General features: G+C 38.9%; 1 protein-coding gene across 4 annotated transcripts in view; it reads right to left on the bottom strand.

Moving 5' to 3' along the window:
* DYM (dymeclin) overlaps positions 1 to 21524 on the bottom strand; it is a 401308-nt gene that overhangs the window by 44703 nt on the left and 335081 nt on the right. For 3 of the 4 annotated variants that reach the window (XM_030810466.1, XM_030810462.1, XM_030810463.1), the window contains one exon: positions 12016 to 12129. The exons of the other annotated variant lie outside the window; for it this stretch is intronic. In XM_030810466.1, the coding sequence (XP_030666326.1) occupies positions 12016 to 12129 (114 nt within the window). The remainder of the gene's footprint in view (positions 1 to 12015; positions 12130 to 21524) is intronic. 4 annotated transcript variants of the gene reach the window in all.

The raw sequence follows: 21524 nt of genomic DNA, 5'->3' as shown, positions 1-21524 counted from the left end.
ATAGTGGATATTCTTCAAGTGGGGCAAGTAGAACATGCTGGGAGTGATTTTCGCAATCCAGTAACTGACATTATATTAGTCAGAGATTAGGAAGTTCCCTGAAATACTGGTCCAACATTTGGACAAATCTAACAGAAGAGTCAAAATTGAGGCAGATGAATAAGGACAACTGGTTCCATTTTTTTTTTTTTTTTTTTTTTTTGATGGAGTCTCACTCAGTTACCCAGGCTGGAGCGCGGTGGCGTGATCTCAGCTCACTGCAACCTCTGCTGCCCGGGTTCAAGTGATTCTCCTGCCTCGGCCTCTCAAGTAGCTGGGATTATAGGCACCTGCCACCACGCCTGGCTAATTTTTGTATTTTTAGTAGAGATGGGGTTTCACCATCTTGGCCAGGCTGCTCTTGAACTTCTGACCATGTGATCCACCCGCCTTGGCCTCCCAAAGTGCTGGGATTACAGGCGTGAGCCACTGCTCCCGGCAACTGGTTCTATTTTTTTAAGCACCACAGTTAGATTATCTTTTTAGGAAATTTTAGTTTGTGAATCACACATTTCTGACCAAAGAAAATTCTATCAAAACTAATAGCAGGGATATCAAAGTAAAATCACACAGCTTAATGTTTCCTTTTCTACTGAACAGTGCCAGCCTTTTCCAGAGCTGCCCTTGCATTGTGAACTTGGGTCCTGCAGTCATTGGAAACCATGTGTCCTAGTCCATTTTCTGCTGCTTACAAGAGAATACCTGAAACTGGGTAATTATTTTAAGAAAGGAATTTCTTCCAGATATGGAGGCTTACAAGTCCCAGGTTGGGCTGCATCTGGTGAGGGTGTTCTTGCTGGTGGAGACCCTCTGCAGAGTCCCAAGGCAGTGCAGAGCATCACATGGGGAGGGGGCTAAATGTGCTAGCTCAGGCCTCTCTCCTCTTATAAAGCCACAAGTCCCCCTCCCATGATACCCATTAATACCTTAGCCATTACTTCATGAATGGATTAATCTATTCACAAGAGCAGAGCCCTCATGATCTAATCACACTTTAAAGGCCTCACCTCTCAATACTGCCGCACTGGGGAATTAAGTCTCAACATAAGTTTGGAGGGGACATTCAAACCACAGCACCATGGTCTGGAGAACTAGGTGCCATAGACTGAATGTGTTCCCCTAAAGTTAATATGTGGAATCCTAATCTCCAGTGTGATAGTATTTGGAGGTGAGGCTTTAGGGAAATAATTAGGGCATGAAGGTGGAGCCTCATGAAGGGGATTAGTGCCCTCAAAAGAGAGACTCCAGGGCTGGGCGCGGTGGCTCTGTAATCCCAGCACTTTGGGAGGCTAAGGTGGGCGGATCACCTGAGGTCAGGAGTTCGAGACCAGCCTGGCCAACATGGGAAAACCCCATCACTACTAAAAATACAAAAATTAGCCAGGCATGGTGGTGCATAGCTGTAATCCCAGCTACTTGGGAGACTGAGGTAAGAGAATTGCTTGAACCCAGGAGGTGGAGGTTGCAATGAGCTGAGATCGTGCCACCGCACTCTAGCCTGGGTAACAGAGTGAAGCTAGTGTCAAAAAAAAAAAAAAAAATTAAAAAAATAAATAACTAAAAATAAAAGAGACTCCAGAAAGCTCCCTTACCCCTTCTGCCATATGGAAGATATAGCAGGAAGATGGCCATCTATAAACCAGGAAGCAGTCCCTTACCAGACACTAAATCTGCTGACATGTTGATCTTAGACTTCCCAGTCTCCAGAACTTTGAGAAACAAATTTCTGTTATTTACAAACTACCCAGTTTATGGTATTTTGTTATAGCAGCCTGAACAAACTAAAATAATGGGCAAGATTTATTTTGCCACCAAAAAAATTAGATATTTATCACTTTTCAATTAAGTGTTTTAGTTTATGACTACATTCAAGATGCAATAATAATAAAGACCAAATTTTTCTACTCTAGGATTACAAAGTAAACACTATGCTTAATTTGCTTATCCATTGCAAAGAAAAAAACTGCTTATAAACTGCTTACACATCTACCATATATTTAATTAAACAAAAATAATGTAAGACATTATAATGAATATCATGGGCTAGCCTGTTTATCAAGAATGATTAGCCAGAAAGTAAATATGACATTAAGCCATTGTATGTTTACTGCAATTTCAACATTATGTACAAGAAAGGCCTTTATAGCAGCATGATTTATAATCCTTTGGGTATATACCCAGTAATTGGATGGCTGGGTTAAATGGTATTTCTAGTTCTAGATCCCTGAGGAATCGCCACACTGACTTCCACGATGGTTGAATTAGTTTACAGTCCCAACAACAGTGTAAAAGTGTTCCTATTTCTCCACATCCTCTCCAGCACCTGTTGTTTCCTGACTTTTTAATGATGGCCATTCTAACTGGTGTGAGATGGTATCTTATTGTGGTTTTGATTTGCATTTCTCTGATGGCCAGTGATGATGAGCATTTTTGCATGTATCTGTTGGCTGCATAAATGTCTTCTTTTGAGAAATATCTGTTCATATCCTGTGCCTGCTTTTTGATGGGGTTGTTTTTTTCTTGTAAATTTGTTTGAGTTCGTTGTAGATTCTGGATTTTAGCCCTTTGTCAGATGAGTAGATTGCAAAAATTTTCTCCCATTCTGTAGGTTGCCTGTTCACTCTGATGGTAGTTTCTTTTGCTGTGCAGAAGCTCTTTAGTTTAATTAGATCCCATTTGTCAATTTTGGCTTTTGTTGCCATTGCTTTTTGTGTTTTAGACATGAAGTCCTTGCCCATGCCTATGTCCTGAATGGTAATGCCTAGGTTTTCTTCTAGGGTTTTTATGGTTTTAGGTCTAACATTTAAGTCTTTCATCCATCTTGAATTAATTTTTGTATAAGGTGTAAGGAAGGGATCCAGTTTCAGTTTTCTACATAAAGCTAGCCAGTTTTCCCAGCACCATTTATTAAATAGGGAATCCCTTCCCCATTTCACATCACACACTGGGGCCTGTTGTAGGGTGGGGGGTGGAGGGAGGGATAGCATTAGGAGATATACCTAATGTAAATGACAAGTTAATGGCTGCAGCACACCAACATGGCGCATGTATACATATGTAACAAACCTGCACGTTGTGCACGTGTACCCTAGAACTTAAAGTATAATAATAAAAAAAAAAAAAAAAGAAAGGCCTAACAGCCTTTCAGTACTCCATAAAGCAGCAGTGGACATAATTTTCAAACATTTCAAAAGTTACTCTACAACACTGAGTACAGATATTGTCAAACTCAAGGACTTAATTTGGTGTATTATGTATGCTTTCAGTTACACAAATTGGTCTAATAAGCAAATGGGTTAAGAAGAAGCAAAAATTTAGGATTTGAAAGAAGGAATAGCTGAAATTCATGGCTCAAAGATAAGACGGACTAAAACAGTCTTGTCTGTCACCCAGAGTGGAGTACAGTGGTAGGATCAGGGCTCATTGCAGCCTCAATTTCCAGGGCCCAAGCCATCCTCCTGCCTTAGCCCCCTGAATCGTTGGGACTACAGGTGTGCACCACCACACCTGGCTAATATTTTAGGAGGAAGTTTTAGTAGAGATGAGGTCTCATTATGTTTCCCAGGCTGGTCTCAAACTCCTGAGCTCAAGTGATCCTCCTGCCTCAGCCTCTCAAACTGCTGGGATTACAGGTATGAGTCACTGCACCTGGCTCCAATGAACTCCTTAGCCTCAGTTTCCTCACTTGCAGAATGGAAATTATCCTTACACCTCATAGAATTGCTAGGGAGACTAAATGAGATCACCTATATAAAAATACCTACTAGAGCACCTGGTGTAGAGCAAGTGCTCAATTAATGTTAACTGAATAGTAAACAACAAAGAAAAAGGAAGTTGAGTCAAAAGAGGGATACTTATGTCAGACTGAAAAGCATATGCAACATTTAAAAGGCCACAGACTTTATTAATGGAATTTTACTACTCTGTCTCATTTTAAAGTAATTCTCATCTTATATTTGGGTTACATATAAAATATTTTCTACTTTAAAGGAATCTACTTTAAGGATCACAAAGTGGAAGTTCACTGTCTTTTGTAGGGAAGTTGGAAAAAAACAGCTCCAACCTTATCAAGGCCAACTGTTAATCCTAGCCATCATCTCCTTAGTTTTTGTGAGGGCAGGGAATTGAAGAAAACTTGTCCATACAGTAGTGGTTCCCAAATCTGGCAGGTTATCAGCACTTCTCAAAGAACTGTTCAACCAGACAAATTGCTGAGTTCATCACCAGTCTACTAGGTTAGAATCTCAGGTGGGATCCGGAACCTGCATATGAAAACAGTGCTCCAGGTGATGTCAAGAGAATTCTCTGGAAATCCTCATTTTGATGGAGGGAGAATCAATGTGACCAGATTCCTTCTTAGATAACCCCAATACAGAAGAGATTCTAGTATCAACGTTATGGGTGTTCTACTGTGCCTTTCTGTAGTCCTTGTCCTGCAAAATGACTCTGGGGGGATTCAACTGAGGGACTGGCCTTGGCTAAGATTTCCCATTTGCTTCCTTCTCAATATGTAGAACTGGTGACTTGGAAAGCTGTAGCAACATCCTGCAAATGTGTGTGTGTGCACGTGTGCATGTGAGACCATGGAGTTCATAACATAAAATTTCTCATATGAGGATTAAATGGTCCTAAGAATCAGGTATTACATTATTCTAGCAGTTTCCGGAGCCATTTATGAGCCTGTGTTTACTATTCCATGGGAGGCAGAAGTAACTTATAAGACTTGATCTTTGTCTTTATTAGACAAGAAACTCAAGGAGAGTCAGAATGGGAGGGAGAGCCACTGTGATTGTTGAATTCTGCAGAGATCATTTTGCGCCTGGGGAAATGGCAGAAATGTCATCTCTCCTTTGAGGATAGAAGCCCAGCACAGAGCTATCCCCTTTATGCTGAATGCTTCCTAGCTCCCATCCCACAGCAAAAAGGTAACAATATTGCAGGAAAGAGAAAACGATTTTTTAAAAGTCTAAAGTGATAAAAATAAAAACAGGAGAAAAAAGTCAAATGACGTCATGTGTACAATTGAAGTAGCTATAAGCTAGCAGCAGATTTAGTCTGAAGAAGAGGCTTTGCTGTTGGGCTGGTGGACAGTGTCAGGCACTCGGTCTCCTCGACTTTCTGTCAGGCCCTGAACACACACATGCTCTACATGGATCAGGGAAAGTAGAGAGAATGAACCAGAAAAAGCAAACAGTGGCTCTTTATTGGACTCTCATAGAGGCTCACAGGCCCTCCATGCTCTTCACCCTCTGAGAAAGGTTCAGAAATAGGAAAAAATGAGATCACTTGAAAAACTTATCCTAATACCATAAATCAGAATATTTTACTCTGCTTGAACTATGAAATCACTGCAGGTGACAGTCAAGAAGAGAACCCCTGAGAAACTATTAAAAATTTAGTAAGGCCAATTTACATAGGAATTAGCTTATTGATGAGAACTACTAAAGTGGAGGTCTTCACAGAAGGGTTTTGTAGCTATAAGAATGTATAAATGTGGAATAATGTAGACTTTTAAAAAGCAACTATTCCAACAAAGTGACCAAGACCTCCAGTCTTAACTGAGCTTCTTTATAATATTTTGGAATAAAAGCTGACCTTTTAAGAGTCTATGGAGAGCCGTTCTTCAAAGAATGTTTTCTTGAAGCAGCATTTTGTGGTCAACAGGCCCATTGTTCGTTGGTATCCCTCTCTTTCTCATTTCCTCCCTCCCTCCCATTCAGCAAATATTAAAGTGCCCAGTATGTGCCAGGTACATTTCAGACACCCCAGTGAACAAAATATGAAGACTCCTGGCCTCCTGGAGCTTACATTATCTAGGAGGATAATAATAAATAATTATACAGTATGCTAGATGACAATGCTGCAGAAAAAGAAAACATACAGTAGGACTGGGGGACTGGGAGTGCAGAAATGTTAACTGGAAGGTCGGGCAGGCATGATGCCCGAGAGTAAGAGAGATTTCATTTGCTCACGAGAGTAAAGACTTGAAGGAGATGCAGGAATGAGGCCAGCGGATATCTGGAGCAGGGAGAGTGATCCAGGCAAGGCTCTAAGAGTGGAGAGGGCTGGTGTGTTTGGAGCAATTATCTAGTGCTGTGCTTCTCAAACTGGAGCAGGCATCAGTTCACACAGGGGCTGATGTTAAAGCACTGACTGCCCCAGCCCCACAGATTCTAATTCCATAGGTCTGGGGTAGGGCCCGAGAACCTCCATTCCTAGCAAGTTCCTAGGGGATGCTGATGCTGCTGTGAGGATCACACTTTGAAAAACAGTGATTTCATATTTATTTATTTATTTATTTTGAGATGGAGTCTCACTCTGTCCCCTAGGCTGGAGTGCAGTGGCACGATCTCGGTTTCATCACGTTGGTCAGGCTGGTCTCGAACTCCTGACCTTGTGATCTGCCCGCCTCCAGCTCCCAAAGTGATGGGATTACAGGTGTGAGCCACCACGCCCAGCCTTGATACATTATTTTTAAAACTCTCTGAGTTGCTAAATAATAGTGGATCACTAAATCAATTTAATGGGTCTGACTAGCAATTTAAAAAAAAGAAACAGAATAGGCAATATCGGAGCCCATCACATTTAATGAGGGTAAGTACTGTTTTATCAAACTTTCATTTCAGTTGTATATAAATGTGTGAATTGTATCATGATGTAAAATGTATTTTTTGCTGGGGGTGGCAGTCTAAAGAGTTTGAAAGCCACTAATTACTTTATTGTACCATTAAATAATACAAGCCACATTAATACAGCAGAGAGAATTAGGGGAGTCCTATTGTTCCAGTTGGACACTAAGCTGAACTTGCCTTGGGCCTTCTCTTGTACTTACACACAGATTTCCCCATCTGGATTTCTCTTTCATCCCAGCTTTATGGAAACCTTACCATCCCTTTAAGACAGAGAAAGTCAAGTCCAGGTTTCTCTTAAACGTTCCCTGACTAGTTCTTCCCAGCAGTGTCTTCATTCCTTCTTCCAGAACTTAACTTCTACACCATTCATTTGACATGCAGCATAAAGTGCCCTGCTCTATTCAGCTCTGCAATGCAAGGGGGCGCCTTTCTCTCCTGAAAGGGCACCTCTGAGGGCAGAGGTGGTGTCTTACATACTTCTGTTTCCCCAACGTCCTAGCAATGTTGTGGTCAAAGTGGGGGTAAAATAACGAGCTGCAGTAGGAAGAAACAAACCACATTTGTAAGAGATTCTTTGCTTGTATATTATAGGTGATATTGGTGATGATGATGATGATGCAAATTAATGTAAAGGGACAGGTGGGTGCATACATCCTGAGAAGCAAATCTGGGGACAGAAGGAGAAGGGTGGTAGAAGGAGAAGGGCCAAATACAGGAAAACCAACTAACACGGAAAGCTTAGCGGTAAGAGACCCTTAGTCTTCCACCAGAGAGCCTGGGCTGAGGGGGCCTTGGGACAGTAAGCCATGGAGAAAAGCCTCACTCTTCACTGGGAATCCCTCCTTTAATGTTCTGCACTAATGCTGTGCAGTGAATAAGGAGAGTTGAAGGACCAAAGGAGAAATCAAGATTTTGGCTGAGAAGAAGGAGAGAAATAGGAATCCAGAGGCAGAGTGGAGAAGTTAATTTACCCCACGAATATGTATTGAATGAGATGGGTGTGCTGGGGGATGGTTTTTGCTATAATAAAGAGACATACGTGGTGCCATAGAAATGTGGAGAAAACCACCGAGTGTGCATGGGTGAATCAGAGTGGGCTTCATAGAAAGCGGGGAGCATGATCGGCTCACCTGACAGACAAGCCATGAAACTGTGAGAACCCAGAAGCTGCATGCACAAAGGCCTGGCATGCAAGGACTCTGTCCACCTGGCGATCAGCCAGCAGCTGACAGCGTCGGAGCACAGGATCCGTAGGAGGAAAAAGAACACAACTTAAGTCAGGAGCTAGGCCATGAAGTGCCTTGCGTGCTGGATCAGAGCAGGGTGTAAGGGTGGCAACAGGGCTAAGGACACCTGGGGAGGAAGAAGGATGCGGAAGTGGAGACTCCAATTAGGAGTTCATAGCAATAGACTGTGGGGGAAATGTGGAGAAGCCACATGGGAGGGTGGCAATGTGCAGGGGAAGGAATGACATGAGAAATGAGAATTTCTAGGGTTTGGGATCTAACAGTACTTTTGTGTTAGAGGGAGGATGCTGGCTATTCATATTTCCACAGGTAGAGATACACGAGGAGTGTGGATGTGTGGGGAGGCAGAAGAGAGTGACTGTGGACACATGGGGGTTGTTCCTGTGGGACCCCAAGGGGCCCTCCCAGTACGGCACTCAGGAATCTGCTCTGGGGATAGAGAACTGACAAAGAAACGAAAGATGCTTAGGGTGAGATAGGGAATAGACCCCGAATAGGAGCAAGGGGAAAGGTTTTAAGCAAGTCAATATCAAGAAGCTGTGAAAAACCTCTTGAAATTTCAGTTAATATGATTTTTTTATATTTTTCTTTATGCAACTAAAAACAACCATGAAAGTATTCTAAAAAGTGGATATAAAATAAAGGCTTTAAAAATCTTTTAGTGTGAAACTGGTAATTACTTTTAATTCCTAGGACTTATCAAGTGTCTTGAGTAAATGAAAAGTTTGGTTAATGTCAACAACATGTTATTCCATACTTTCTTATTTACACTAAAAGGTAAGTTATCTTCTGGTTAATTCCCCTTGAAAAGCACTACCTAGTTTTCAAACACTAAACACGGTAAAATTCTTAATCCTCAAATGACATAGATAATTCACTAAACTGAAGAAAAGAGGGGACTTGAGAGCCCAACATAATAAAATCTGAGGTGGTAGTGGTATGAGAACACGCACGGATCTGGATGAATTCTGACCCATTACCATGACATTCAAATTGCTCCATAGTAAGCAAAATGCGAGCCAGGAACATGCCCTGTTGCGGATACAGACAGTGAGAGCTTTGAGCTGCGGCTTCTAAGTCGGCTCCCAGAGGACATACTAACTTTATTTATTTCCTTCCAAACCCTAAAGGAGAAATAAGCGACTCAGGATTTCAGAGCCTGTTCTTTAGGTCTCTGTTTAAGCAAGAGGCTCCGGAAAAAATAATTACCTGGTATTGCCTTTCCCAGACTTCACAGAATACCAGTAAAAAGAGAATGTTTAGAATGATATTAATGCTATTTACTCTGAACAGCCAAGTTGTTTAACTATATAGACAGATTTATCCAAAGAGTATGTATTCCCACATAGGATATTATACAAATATTTTAGAAAGCTATGTCAAATAATATTTGATTGAAAAATATTTTATTTGGTTGGAAGTCAATTACTCTTCCATGGGCTTCCAGATCTTACTGTTTACTTGCCCAAAATTGGAAGAATACTACTTCTACAAAGTTGGCTTCAATTCTACAATGCAAGGGAAACTTCTAAAACTTTTGGCTCATCAGCTTCAGCTGACATTAGCTGGTGAATTTCTCATGAGTAAGGGGCACTGTAATCCTCTTAACAACCCAGAAGGTAGTAGTAAAGAATTCTGAGTTTCTAAGTATTTAATTTATATATTTTAACAAACAACAAATCAATTAGTATATATTATTCCACATTTTCATAGAGGGCTTATTAAGACAGCATTTCCAATTTGAAACCAACTCTTTTACATCAATATCATGTATGAATCTATTATTACATACCCGACAATTATTTTATCAGTATATATTAGTAAACTACTCCAAAGACTATAATGTGCTGTCATGTAGTATAATGTAAACATTATTCAACACAGCTTGAATTTTCAATCAACTTTAGATACTGTGGTATTCTGTGAATTAAACTCCAGAGGTTTTAAGTGATTCATTTTATTATAAACACTCAATCCAAAAAGATGATTAAAATAATTGAGATAAGGCTTGATTGTAAGGATAAACAGCCTTTTATTTCTAGTAACATCTGTGGTAATAATATGCTATCATTTAAACCAACTAGGATGGCTCACCATCTGTGGGTAAATGTAATTTTAGTAAATGTAATCTTTTCTAGTACTGGTGATAGGTTTTTTTTTTTTTTTTTTTTTTTAACTGAATCATCCGTCCTCTATCCTTTTGCAACCATGAAGTGAGATGGCAAGCTGAGGTCAGGAGTACAACTTCTTGCTATGTTCCAGAACCAAATTAACTGGCCCTCTTAAGAAATTTACCCATGACCTTGGCCTCAGTAGGATCTTGCTCTAAATCAGAGTCAACTTGCCTGGGACCCACCATAGATCAATTATTTTCTCTATGTAGCCATAATTCTGAAAAATGAAAAGAGTTACATTTTTGTTTATATGTCACTGTCTCAAATATAAATGACATTTTATTTTTGAACATAGTATAATAAATGAACAAATATTAACATTCCAGCACTTAGCCTGCACACTGTAGTTCATTTTGCTGTAAGTTAAGTATTACAGTGAACTACAAGATTAACCTTCCCCAGACTCCATTGCAGTGTCCTTTTTTGGCAGCCTCGATATTTCTACTTTGTTCTTGACTGAGCTTACACACCAAGATCCATCACTTCCTGGGAGTAGCCACTTTAATCTTCATGGATTTTTTTGTACTGGTTCACATGGTACAGTTTACATAAATTTGAAATAGTTCAAAAAAATCCCACAAAAATACCCCCAAACCAACCAACAAACCAAGGTCTTACTTTATGTAAAAATGGAAACAATATGAATTCTCTATATTTAAAAAAATTATCTGGAATAGGAACACATCCAAGCTGGAGGGCCCAGTGAACTGTAACCTGTTTTTATGCCATTACCACATGGTGGTGCCACTTTGGCTGATAAACAGAACATTTGCCATCTTTGCTCAGTACCGTGTGAATCTCACTGTTGTTTATGTACAGTGGAACTTCAGTAAGTGATTATGATGACTAATGTGCTGTTATTTTACAAACTCTGTTATTATAATTGAAAATATTTTTATATCCTACAACAATCTCTCTCAAGCATTCATTAAGCAGTGGTTCTAGTGATAGTGCTGAAAAACACAACCCCCAAAAACAGTAACACTGGAACAGACGTGAGTTGTGACAAAACACCATGAAGGGCAAATATCCACTATGACTCGCTATGTTGGTAATTTAGGTGAAAGCACTCTAAAAAATTAGAGCTAATGAAGAAAAAACTAAAAAGAACAGTAAAGTAAAAGTAAGCTGCAATGCTGTACATTCATGCATTCCCCAAAGGATCTTCTTTACATCTTTTTCTTATGGGATAATTAGTCTTGAAGTATGAGTTTTATATTGTGAGACTGCTTCAGGAATACATCTATCAAACAGATGTAAATGCCTTCTTCAAATACAGCATTTCCCCCACCTTCTCCACGAAGTGCATCTCTTTCCACTACTACATCCCAGGCACACAGTAAACAGTGCAGCAATTATGAACGTGGGCTCTGGAGCTAGACTTCCTGGTTTTTAATCTCCAGGCTCCATCATTTTCCAGTTGTATGGCTTTGGCTAAGTTTCTTAACCTCACTGTACATCAGTTTCCTCATCTGAAAAATTAGGATGATACCACTACCCACCTGAAAGGGCTGTGGTAGGGACTGAATGAGCTTGATGTAACACATTTAGAATGTGTGGCACCGAGTCACATCATGGAAATATTAGCTACTGTTGTGATCATCTTCATCACCACCTTCCCATCAACTCTTGATGATACTTTTAAGGCCGAATTTGTTTCACTGGGTTAAAAAAATAAGGTGTCCTTTTATTAACAGTATATGAATTATAGTGCATGCCATGGTTACTTGTAGGATATGCAGTGGCATGAAAGTATTAATGCTTCTTTTGAAAAGCTGTCAGAAACCTTTGTCACAGTTCTGAGGAGCCCTTCTAGTCTATGTACTGGGTAAGCAGCATGATTCTGGATAGGGTCTGCTAAGACACTAACATTTACATCAAGGACACGGCAGTGTCAAGTGGACATTTCTTTAGCCTTCTTACCTTCAGTCTGTCTTTGGGCAGCGCAACGACGCCTTGCTTAATGATTTCCAGGACCCGTTCCACTGACAGCTCAGCTCCAGCTTGCAGCAACCTTGAGCTAAAGAAGGTGATCACCTGTAATGTAAAGTGTTATTTTTTAAACAAGAAGAGGTATGAAATGTATTTTTAGTAGCCGCCTTTCTCACATGGTAGTCAAACTATAATGATTCCATTCCTACAGTGACCTGGCTTTTAATTCACTAGGCCTCCTAAACGCAGTTTGCTCTCCATTGGGTTTGATAGCTGAATCAGAGGCAACCCCTCATCCAGGGCTGATTATTCATTCTGTGAATTAAATAGCCTCCTGAATTCTACTCTTTCTTGTGCTGCCTGACCTTGCATTTGTATTTCATTTATAGAGCAGTATCCAACAGAAAGTGGGGAGAGAAGGCTAAACTCTAAAGCCTACCACTTTTGAAGCTTAATATTAGCTCTCTCTCTCTCTCTCTCTCTCTCAAAAGGGCTTAACAGGAAAGAATTTGAAACTAATGGCTAAAATGATGTTTTGCAAATTATCTATGAATTTAGCCACATTTCCCTTATCATGATCACTAAGGATAACAAATAACAACCTATAATTCCTTTTGCTTCATGTTATAGCACAGCCCAAAGTATGCAGCAAGATATTAACACAGTAGCATTCTGCAAATACACGGTCCCTAAATATTTGTCACTAAAAAATGAAAACATCATTTTTCAGCAAATTATTTTTAAAACCACAATGTTCATAAATCAAGAAGACTGCAGATCCCTTTTAAATTCAAGAGAATAACATTTAGGTGTTTATAGTCAGACATGCAAAAATATAAAAAAATCATTGTGTTTTTGTAAAGTTGAGCATTACCTTTTATGTCTTCTATTTTATAGGTAAAATATATTAAGTTACAAACAATCCTTCACAAATGTTTTTATGCATTTTCTTTCAGAATTACTCTCCTAAATGCTAATTGTTTAAGAGTACAGTAACTTTTCTCTTACCTATTCTAGTGGAAAGTACACTATATTACACAAATGCTACTAAATGCATTTGTTCTGGAAGGGAAAGAGACTTAGCTGGCACCACAGCCATTAACAAGCATGTGCCTCACAATTCTGTGGCAATGAGTGAGAACAAAGGCAGCTCATGGCTGGTGACACTGCTTGTGATTCTAGATAAACCATTTCTTTATCTCAAGCAGTTTGCTGGCACCACCAGCTACTTTGCAAGTTGCTTATTTTGTCCACAAGTTGGTTTTTCGGTATGTTCCTGTGGGCCTCATTCTTCCCCATGTCGGATTTTAAGTTCTTTTTGCGTTTCTGGGATTAATATTTTGTTCAGAGTTTAGACACAGCAGGTCCAAAAATTGATTTTTATAATATAGTGAATAAATATTTGAAGAAAGACACAACACAGATAGCAAAACATATTGTAATAGATTAAAATCCTATTTTAAAAATATGCAACAATGAATACACAAAATAAATGCTTTCCTTTTGTGTACATATCTTCACAGGTTGTAAACTGAGCATAGTTTTTCTGAGAAAATAATTGGTTAACCATATGAAATGCCAATTTTGTTGGTAAAAAAATGGTTTAATGGTAGAAATTTCATATGGGTCAACCTAACACCTATGCATAGTATCTTCTTTGACCAAAAAAATACTTAAAAAGTGGGAGCATATCTGTTAAAAACACATTCTAAAAAATAAAAAAATGATAAAAAGTAGACAGATGTTACATATGCTTGAGGCTTACTGAATTTTTTTTTCTTTCTAACGTGCTGAAAGCTGATATTTCACTACCGGATTTTTGTTTTGTTTACAGCAGCAGATCATATAGACAAGGAGTAGTTCTCAAGCACGGCTGATCATCAGAAGTAGCTGAGAAGCCTTGTGAAATTCTGATCCCAGGGCCTGGTCAGGGACCTTCTATTACACATCAGGCTCTCCAGGTGATTTTGATGATCAGCCAGAATCTAGACCAGAGGTTTCCAAACTTTTCAGGTTGTACACATCTACAAGTAAAAAAATGAGGATGTGCTTGCAATATATGTTCTAGTTCTTTATAAATCATGCAATATACTATAGCACTAATGTTTTACATATTATAACATGTTCATAAAATAAATTTAAGAGAATGAGATAAAGATAAAATGAATTAGATTAAAAAAACCAATGATACAAAACACGTTTTTTGTACTCATTAAAATGTCATTGAAAATAATCTGGGTAATTACAGATTACTAATCACAGCAATTTCACATGACCATCAGCAAGCACAGTATTCACCCACGGTAAGATGCGTCGTTTATTACAGTGAATATTAAATCCATAGTGCCAACAGTCTTCCTGATAACTTTTATGGATCCACTTTCTGTGAGATTAGACTGGTTCATCAGTGTTTTTCCCTTGTAATGTGGCACTTGTTCCAGGAGGAGGGGGATGTCAGCTCTGCCATTATCTTTTGTCATATGTGCTTATATTTTTCTATCACCTTCAGCATGTGGGGAAACACGCTATTTCGTGAGGGTTTAACTAAATCTAGATACTGTAACCAGGAACACGTATACTACACTAAGCTTTACGTGAATCAACAGGTGAGCGCATGTATGCCAAGCCCTAAAATTTGAGGAACTCCTATCTCCTCCCTCGGGATATCTGGAGTATTGAGGCTGACACAGACCCTGGAAGGTTGTAAAGGCCAATACTATTAGTAAAACTAAATCTCCTTATTTTTAGATGAATAAATAACGGCTCTAATATTTTCTTTCCATGCTTCTACAGATGAACTGTTAGTACAATCTCTGGGGCATGTGCAGCCATCCGCTTTGATAATAACTAATTGAGATAACAAAATGCACATAATCAGAGTTAAAGGGAACTCACAGTATTCACTTACTACTCAAAGACATGACAAACCAACAAAAGGGAGCGTACTTATGTGTCACACCACCAAGAACAAAGTAATGCAATGACAGTTTTGCTTTGTTGACTCTGTGGCCTATACTGGCTTTCCTCTAAGCCACAAGGAATTTCCATTTCCAGGGAGAGCTGCAGAGTAGGCATGAGGTTGGGTTTCTAACTAAATTCCTTTTTCAAACTGGTTCTCATTTGTATGTTTTAAAGCTGACATTCCCATGTTTTTGCATTAAAACACACGCGGATTTTAGAAAATGATAAAACCACTTGCAGAAGGGAAGTATAATTTATGTATCAAAACCGAAGGAAACAAATCTATCCTGAATGTTTATCATGAACTGTGTGCTGTACATATACTATTTATTTAATTCTCACAACAATCCCATGAGGCTGATAAAAATCTCCATCCTACAGAACCATAAAAAGGATCAGAGAGACAAACTAGACTGGGGTGACCCAGGCAAGTGGGAGGAGTAGGACTCTAGCTCAGGTATTTCTTCTTACTTTATCATGTCTCCAGCAATTCCTACGAAGCAAAATGGAGCACTAGCTTAGTTTTTCAAATAGGAGATATCTAAGCGAAAAGTGTAAGTTGTTTAGCCAAACCTTTCAGATGTTGTCTGACTGCAACACCAGCGAAGAACGTGAAACAATTCAAAGATAAGAGCTTCTATTTCCTACTCCCAGGTTATAATTTTGCATCTAATAGTACTTTTAGTGATGATGACTACAACAGATGTGTGGCTTTTATCAATTTGTATAGCAACCATTAAAACCGTTAAAATAGATGAACTTTTATTCCTGTGAAAATCTCTGCGTGAGACACAGCCAATAACAGAAAAAATTTAAGTAAACCTTTAGTGAAAGTGGGGATGAATGCTTTGTCAGTGTAATTCAAAGACAACCTTTCAAAGGAAGGTACTTTTCCACAGCGCATGTTTTACAACCCTCCTCTACCTACCATATTTGGCTATAACTCATGAAATCCAAGTACAGCATATTACCTTCCATTATGCTATTAGCTTTGAACAGTGATTGCCCAATGTCATATACTGATTAATCAGTTGTATACTTTGAGTAATGTCAAATCACATTTAACCACCGGTCATGAAACAAGTGAATGATTATTATTAATAGATCACAGATTAATAGAAATGAGAAGCTTTTCTGGACTAGAGGAGGATAAAAAGGAGCTAGTATGTGCTCGTCAGGCAAACATGCTTGCTAAAAATGGCCACTCTCCTAAGAGGTAGAAGCAGACAGCTAAGTTTTATTTTATTTTTATTTTTTAAGACAACGATAAACATGTAAAATACATATATATTTCCTCATTGACTTGTTGAGTTTCCCCTCAAGTTACTGTATTCTAATCAATACATATATTGACAATCCATTCAGCAGAGGAGCTCTCCCGAGGATTTACCAGGGAAATAAATAGATGATACCATTTTCTCTCTTGAAGAAAGACACAGTATAATTTGTGAGGTAAGACAGATCAAACCTGTATAATCAGAAAGGACATCGTGGTAAAGTGGATAATGAACTACTCAAAGAAGGCTTAGATTTGAGTCCTGCCTCTGATACTAGCAATGTGACTTGTAAAACACTCAACATCTAGATGTAGCATGATGCAGTGGTTTAGACAACTTACCTGGTGTCGGACTGCTTGGGTTTAAATCCCACCTCTCCTTATAATATCTTCAAAGTGACAAACTTGCAGCATCTACTGCATAGGAACCAATAATGATAATGTGGCAACTTTGTCATTTTGTAAATGAGGGTACTGATATATACCTAATAACAGCAAGAGCTAACGTTCTGTGAGCACTTACCATGTGCAAAGCACTTTGTGCTGTGCAGACATTAACTTATTTAAGGCTGTAAATTTCTCTCTGAGCTTTTGCTGGGTCCCACAAATTTTGACATGTTACATTTTCATTTTTGCTCACTTTAAATTTGTTCTATTTCCCTTGTAAACTTCTTTTTGACACATGGGTGTACTGTTCAATTTCCAAGAATTCGGAGATTTTCCAGATATCTTTCTTACTGATTTCTATTCAATAGTTTAATTTCACTGTGGTCAAAGAATATACTCTAGGTGATCTTATGTCATTTAAATTTGCTGAGGTTTGTTTTACGGCCCCATACATGGTCTCTCTTAGAGAATGGTTCACGTGCACTGATGTTGTTGGGTGGTATATTTTATAAATGTCAACTCATCAAGTTGGTGGTTAGTATTGTTTGGGTCTTCTATATCATCACAAATTTTCTGTTTATTTGTTGTATCAATTACTGAGAAGTGTTGACTTCTCCAATTATGGGTTTGTTTGTGTCTTCTTGCCATTCGATCAGTTTTTATTTCATGCATTTTGAAGCTCTGTTGTGTACACATTTATGGTTGTTATGTCTCCTTGGTGAATTGACTTCTTTATCATTACATGGAGTCCCTCTTTATCCCTGGTAATGCTCCCTGTGTTGAAGTCTACTTTATCTGCTATTAATATAGTCATCCTACCCTTTTTTTTTAAATTAATGCTTACATAGTAAAACTTCTTTTATCCTTTTGCTTTTAACCAATCTATTTCTTTATGTTTAAGGTGGGTTTCTTATAGATAGCACATAGTTAGGTCTTGCTTTTTATCCAATCTGAAAATTTCTGTCTTTTAATTGGGGCATCAGGATTATTTGCATTTGATTTAATTATTGGCATGGATGGATTTAAATACATGGATGGATTTTTGTTGTTGTTGTTCCACTATTTTTTTGTTGTTGTTCCACTATTATTTATTCTGCTTTTCCTGCCTGCCTTTGGACTGGGTATAATTTTACAATTTCTACCTTATCTCCATCTTTGGCTTACTACTTATATTTCCATATATTTCCATTTTTCTTTAGTGGTTGCCCTAGAGTTTATACTATACACTTTAAATTATCACAGTCTACCTTCAAATAATATTATACTACTTGACATTGTGAAGAACTGTGAAAAGTGAAATGGTACCCTACTTGTGAGTTAACAAGTTATCCAGCCTATAGTTCACGGGTCCAGGAAGAAGAGAAATTTCTGGGTCAGAGACGGAGGGAAGTTAGTCACAGCAACAGCAGTGATCAGAGCATCTGCATTACCACACTGGCTTCCCAAGCCCCAGTTTGCTCAGGGTGATGTGACAAGGGTCAGACAACACCTGCACATGCAGTAAATTATATTAAAGGACAGAACCTGAGCTTACAGAACCCGAATCTCTTAGAATGGTCAGTAACCATGCCTATCTTACTCCAGAAGGAGATACAAACATCTTTGAAAAGATAATCTAGAGCAAAGGTCAGTGCCTTTGCTCACAAGATGAAATCTCTGGAAAATTATCTCCCAACACACATATATGCCAACTTCCAATTCTTCCCTCTCATCCTTTGTGCTACTGCTGACACACATCTTACTTTTACATGTTATAAACCCCATAATACATTGTTACTATTTTTTATTTTAGACAAAATGGGTTGGCAACCTATAGCCTGTGGGCCAAATCTGGCCTGTTGTCTGTTTTTGTAAATAAAGTTTTAATGGAACATAGCCATACCCACTTGTTTACACAGTCTATGACTGCCATTGAATTACAATGGTTGAGTAGAATAGTTGTGACAGGGGCTACGCGGCCTGTGAAGACTAAAATATTTACAATCTGATCACTTACAGAAAAAGTTTGAGGACCTGAAGAAGTTCCGACAGTCAATTATTTTATACAGTGAATCAATGTAAGAAAAAGCTTTTTATGTTTACCTTTATTTTTGCTATTTTTGGAGCTCTGAATTTCTTTTTGTAGATCCAAGTTTCTGTCAGATATGATAGTTCTTCTGTTTGAATAACTTCCATTAACTAGTCTATAGTACACACTAGCAATAAGTTCTCTCAGTTTTGTTTGAAATGTCATTATTTTGTATTCAGTTTTTAAAGACATTTTTGGGGGTAAGATTTTTTTTTTTTCATTTTAGCATTATAAAGACGTCACTTCATTATCTGACTTGCCTAGGTTCTGTCAAGTAAACTGCTGTTACTATCTTTGTTCCTCTCTATATAATGTTTCTTTTTTCTCTGGCTGAATTCAAGACTGTGTTTTTTCTTTTATCTTTGATTTTCAGATGTTTAAATATAATGTCTTTTAAAAAAATGGATTTATCCTGATTGGGGTTCTCTGGGCTTCTTGGATCTGTGGTTTGATGTCAGTATTTTTGGAAAATTCTCAGCTATTATCTCTTCAAATATTTCTTCTGACCTGTTCTTTCTCTCTTGTCCTTCTGAGACTCCAATTACATGTATATTGAATCATCTGATATCGTCCTATAGCTCTTGGATGCTAGGTTCTCATTTTTCACATGTTTTTCTCATTGTTTTTATTTGCATAATTTCTACTGACCTATCTTCAAGATCACAGATGTTTTTCACAAGCCCACTAATGAGCCAGTCATGGCAATTCTTTGTCTGTCATATGTTTTTTACTTCTAGCATTCCCATTTTATTTTTTCTTACAGTTCCCATCTCTCTCTGGAACTGTTTATATATTTTGTCACCTTTTCCCCTAGGACAAAGATTGGTATATGTCTTCTATAAAGAACCAGGTAGTAAATATTTTAAGTTTTGTGGGTCCCAATATAGTTTCTGTAACTTCTTCTTCTTTTTTTTTTTAAACAACCCTTTAAAAATGTAAAAAACATACTTATTTAACAGGCTGTACAAAGACAAACTGTGGGCTGCATTTGCCCTATGGGTCCTACTTAGGTGACCTTCACACCAGATCTTTGAAACTGATAAATCATAATTACAGTCCCAGTCTGACAGTTCCAACATCCGAGTCATCACTGAGTCTGGGTCTGTTGTCTGTTGACAACATTACATTTTTCTTGCCTTTTTATGTCTCATAATGCTTGGCTGAATGTTAGACATCATGTGTAGAACTGTAGAGACTGACAAATACTATTTATGATAAATTAGGGCACATCTCTTCTTAGGTCAGGCTTGGAGGTTGAGCTGATTCACTCAGAAGGTGTGCTAAATTTGAGTTTTGCTGTTGCTGTGGCTACCTTCAGTGTACCACATCCTCTAATGATGTCTTCTGCTTTGCTGGGATCTGAAGTGCCACAGGTTTTTCAATGTTCATGCTCCACTTTCTGCTTTCAGTGAGCTCTGCATACCTGGGTCCCAGAGCAGGGTCTGTATCCATGCCCTTGATCTTTCCCAGCAGTAGATGCTGCTGTTTGTTACTCAGTACTTGCTAGGCTGGTGGCAGAAGATAGGGGATTCTCTACCTGCTGTCCTAAGACCTCAGTCTTAAATGGGGCTTTCTATGCCTGGGCCTAGGGCATGAGGCTTTCTTAGCTTTCTCTTCCCTTTCTTCCGATGGCAGCCAGACTTTGCCCTGTATCTGTGATGAGTTGTTGGTAGGATACCTCTAACGGTACTCTTATAGAATCCTGGGGCTGGGACAGTTTCCTGCACTTTACCCAGAAGTAGAGAGTTTTTTGTTTTATCTTTTACATGCAATAATGGGTCTCTACCTATGCCCTGAGGGCAACAAGGTTTGGTGCCCGCCTCTGCACCCCCCATTCCCCTCCTCACCCCCTAACCCTCGCCGGCAATCTAAGGCTTTTGCACCATATGAAAGAAAGGTCTGGCAGGGGAATGATGCTACGCATTTTTCTATAGGTACATCACCTTGGGAGGCTCTCTCTGGCTTCCTGCTGTGCCCCCAGTCTCAGTGGAAAACAGCCTGTGAGTGCAAATGCCTCTAGTGCTTGGGTCTCCTGGGTGTTCTGTAATGTCACGCTAGTCCACACTCAACCTTTAGCAAGTTATTAAAATTGCATCTGATTTCTTTTTACTCACTTGTATGGTGGCTGCCTAGTCCTGTGCTCTGCCACAGGTGATCCAGTCCTGGTGTCTCACCTCAACTTGAGGGGTGGGTGGGCCGATGATCCCTCCTTGGGATCTAGGCTACTTGGTTGCCCTGTGACCTCGGCTCATTGATAGGTTCAAGAAAAGTTATGATTTTGTAGTGTACCTCCTTCTCTTTGTTAGTGTAGAACTCTTCCTAGCTTTCTATATCCTAGGCTGAAACTCTAGGGAATTTATTTTTTAGTAGTAAATTTACTGAGGTACAATTTCATACAATAAAATAAACCTACTCATTTTAATGGTACAGTTCAACCATTTTTGACAAATATGCATACCCTGTAACCATCTGCCCCTCATTATCACAGATTGTTTACTCCACCTTCCCACCCAGTTCCCCATCACTCTGTCCCACCCACTATTCTCTGTGCCTAGAGTGCTCTGTCCCCAGATAGCTGCATAGCTCATTCTCTACCTGCTTCAAGTTTTAGCTCAAACGCACCTTCTAAGAGCCTTCCCTGATCACATTCTTTCAATCTGCAATCTCCTACCCGTATTCTAATGAGCTCTCATTATTCTCCTTTCTTATTCTTTTTTTTTTTCCTTAAGCAACTGGGTAGATATTGATGTCATATATTGGGATAAGAAAGACTATAGAAGAAAATATTTTATATTGCATTGGTTTTTG

This window comes from Nomascus leucogenys, chromosome 4 (assembly GCF_006542625.1).
Source record: "Nomascus leucogenys isolate Asia chromosome 4, Asia_NLE_v1, whole genome shotgun sequence".
In the NCBI taxonomy this organism is placed as follows: Eukaryota; Metazoa; Chordata; class Mammalia; order Primates; family Hylobatidae; genus Nomascus; species Nomascus leucogenys.
The sequence above is the reverse complement of the archived record's forward strand: the minus strand, read 5'-3'. Positions and strand labels throughout refer to the sequence as shown.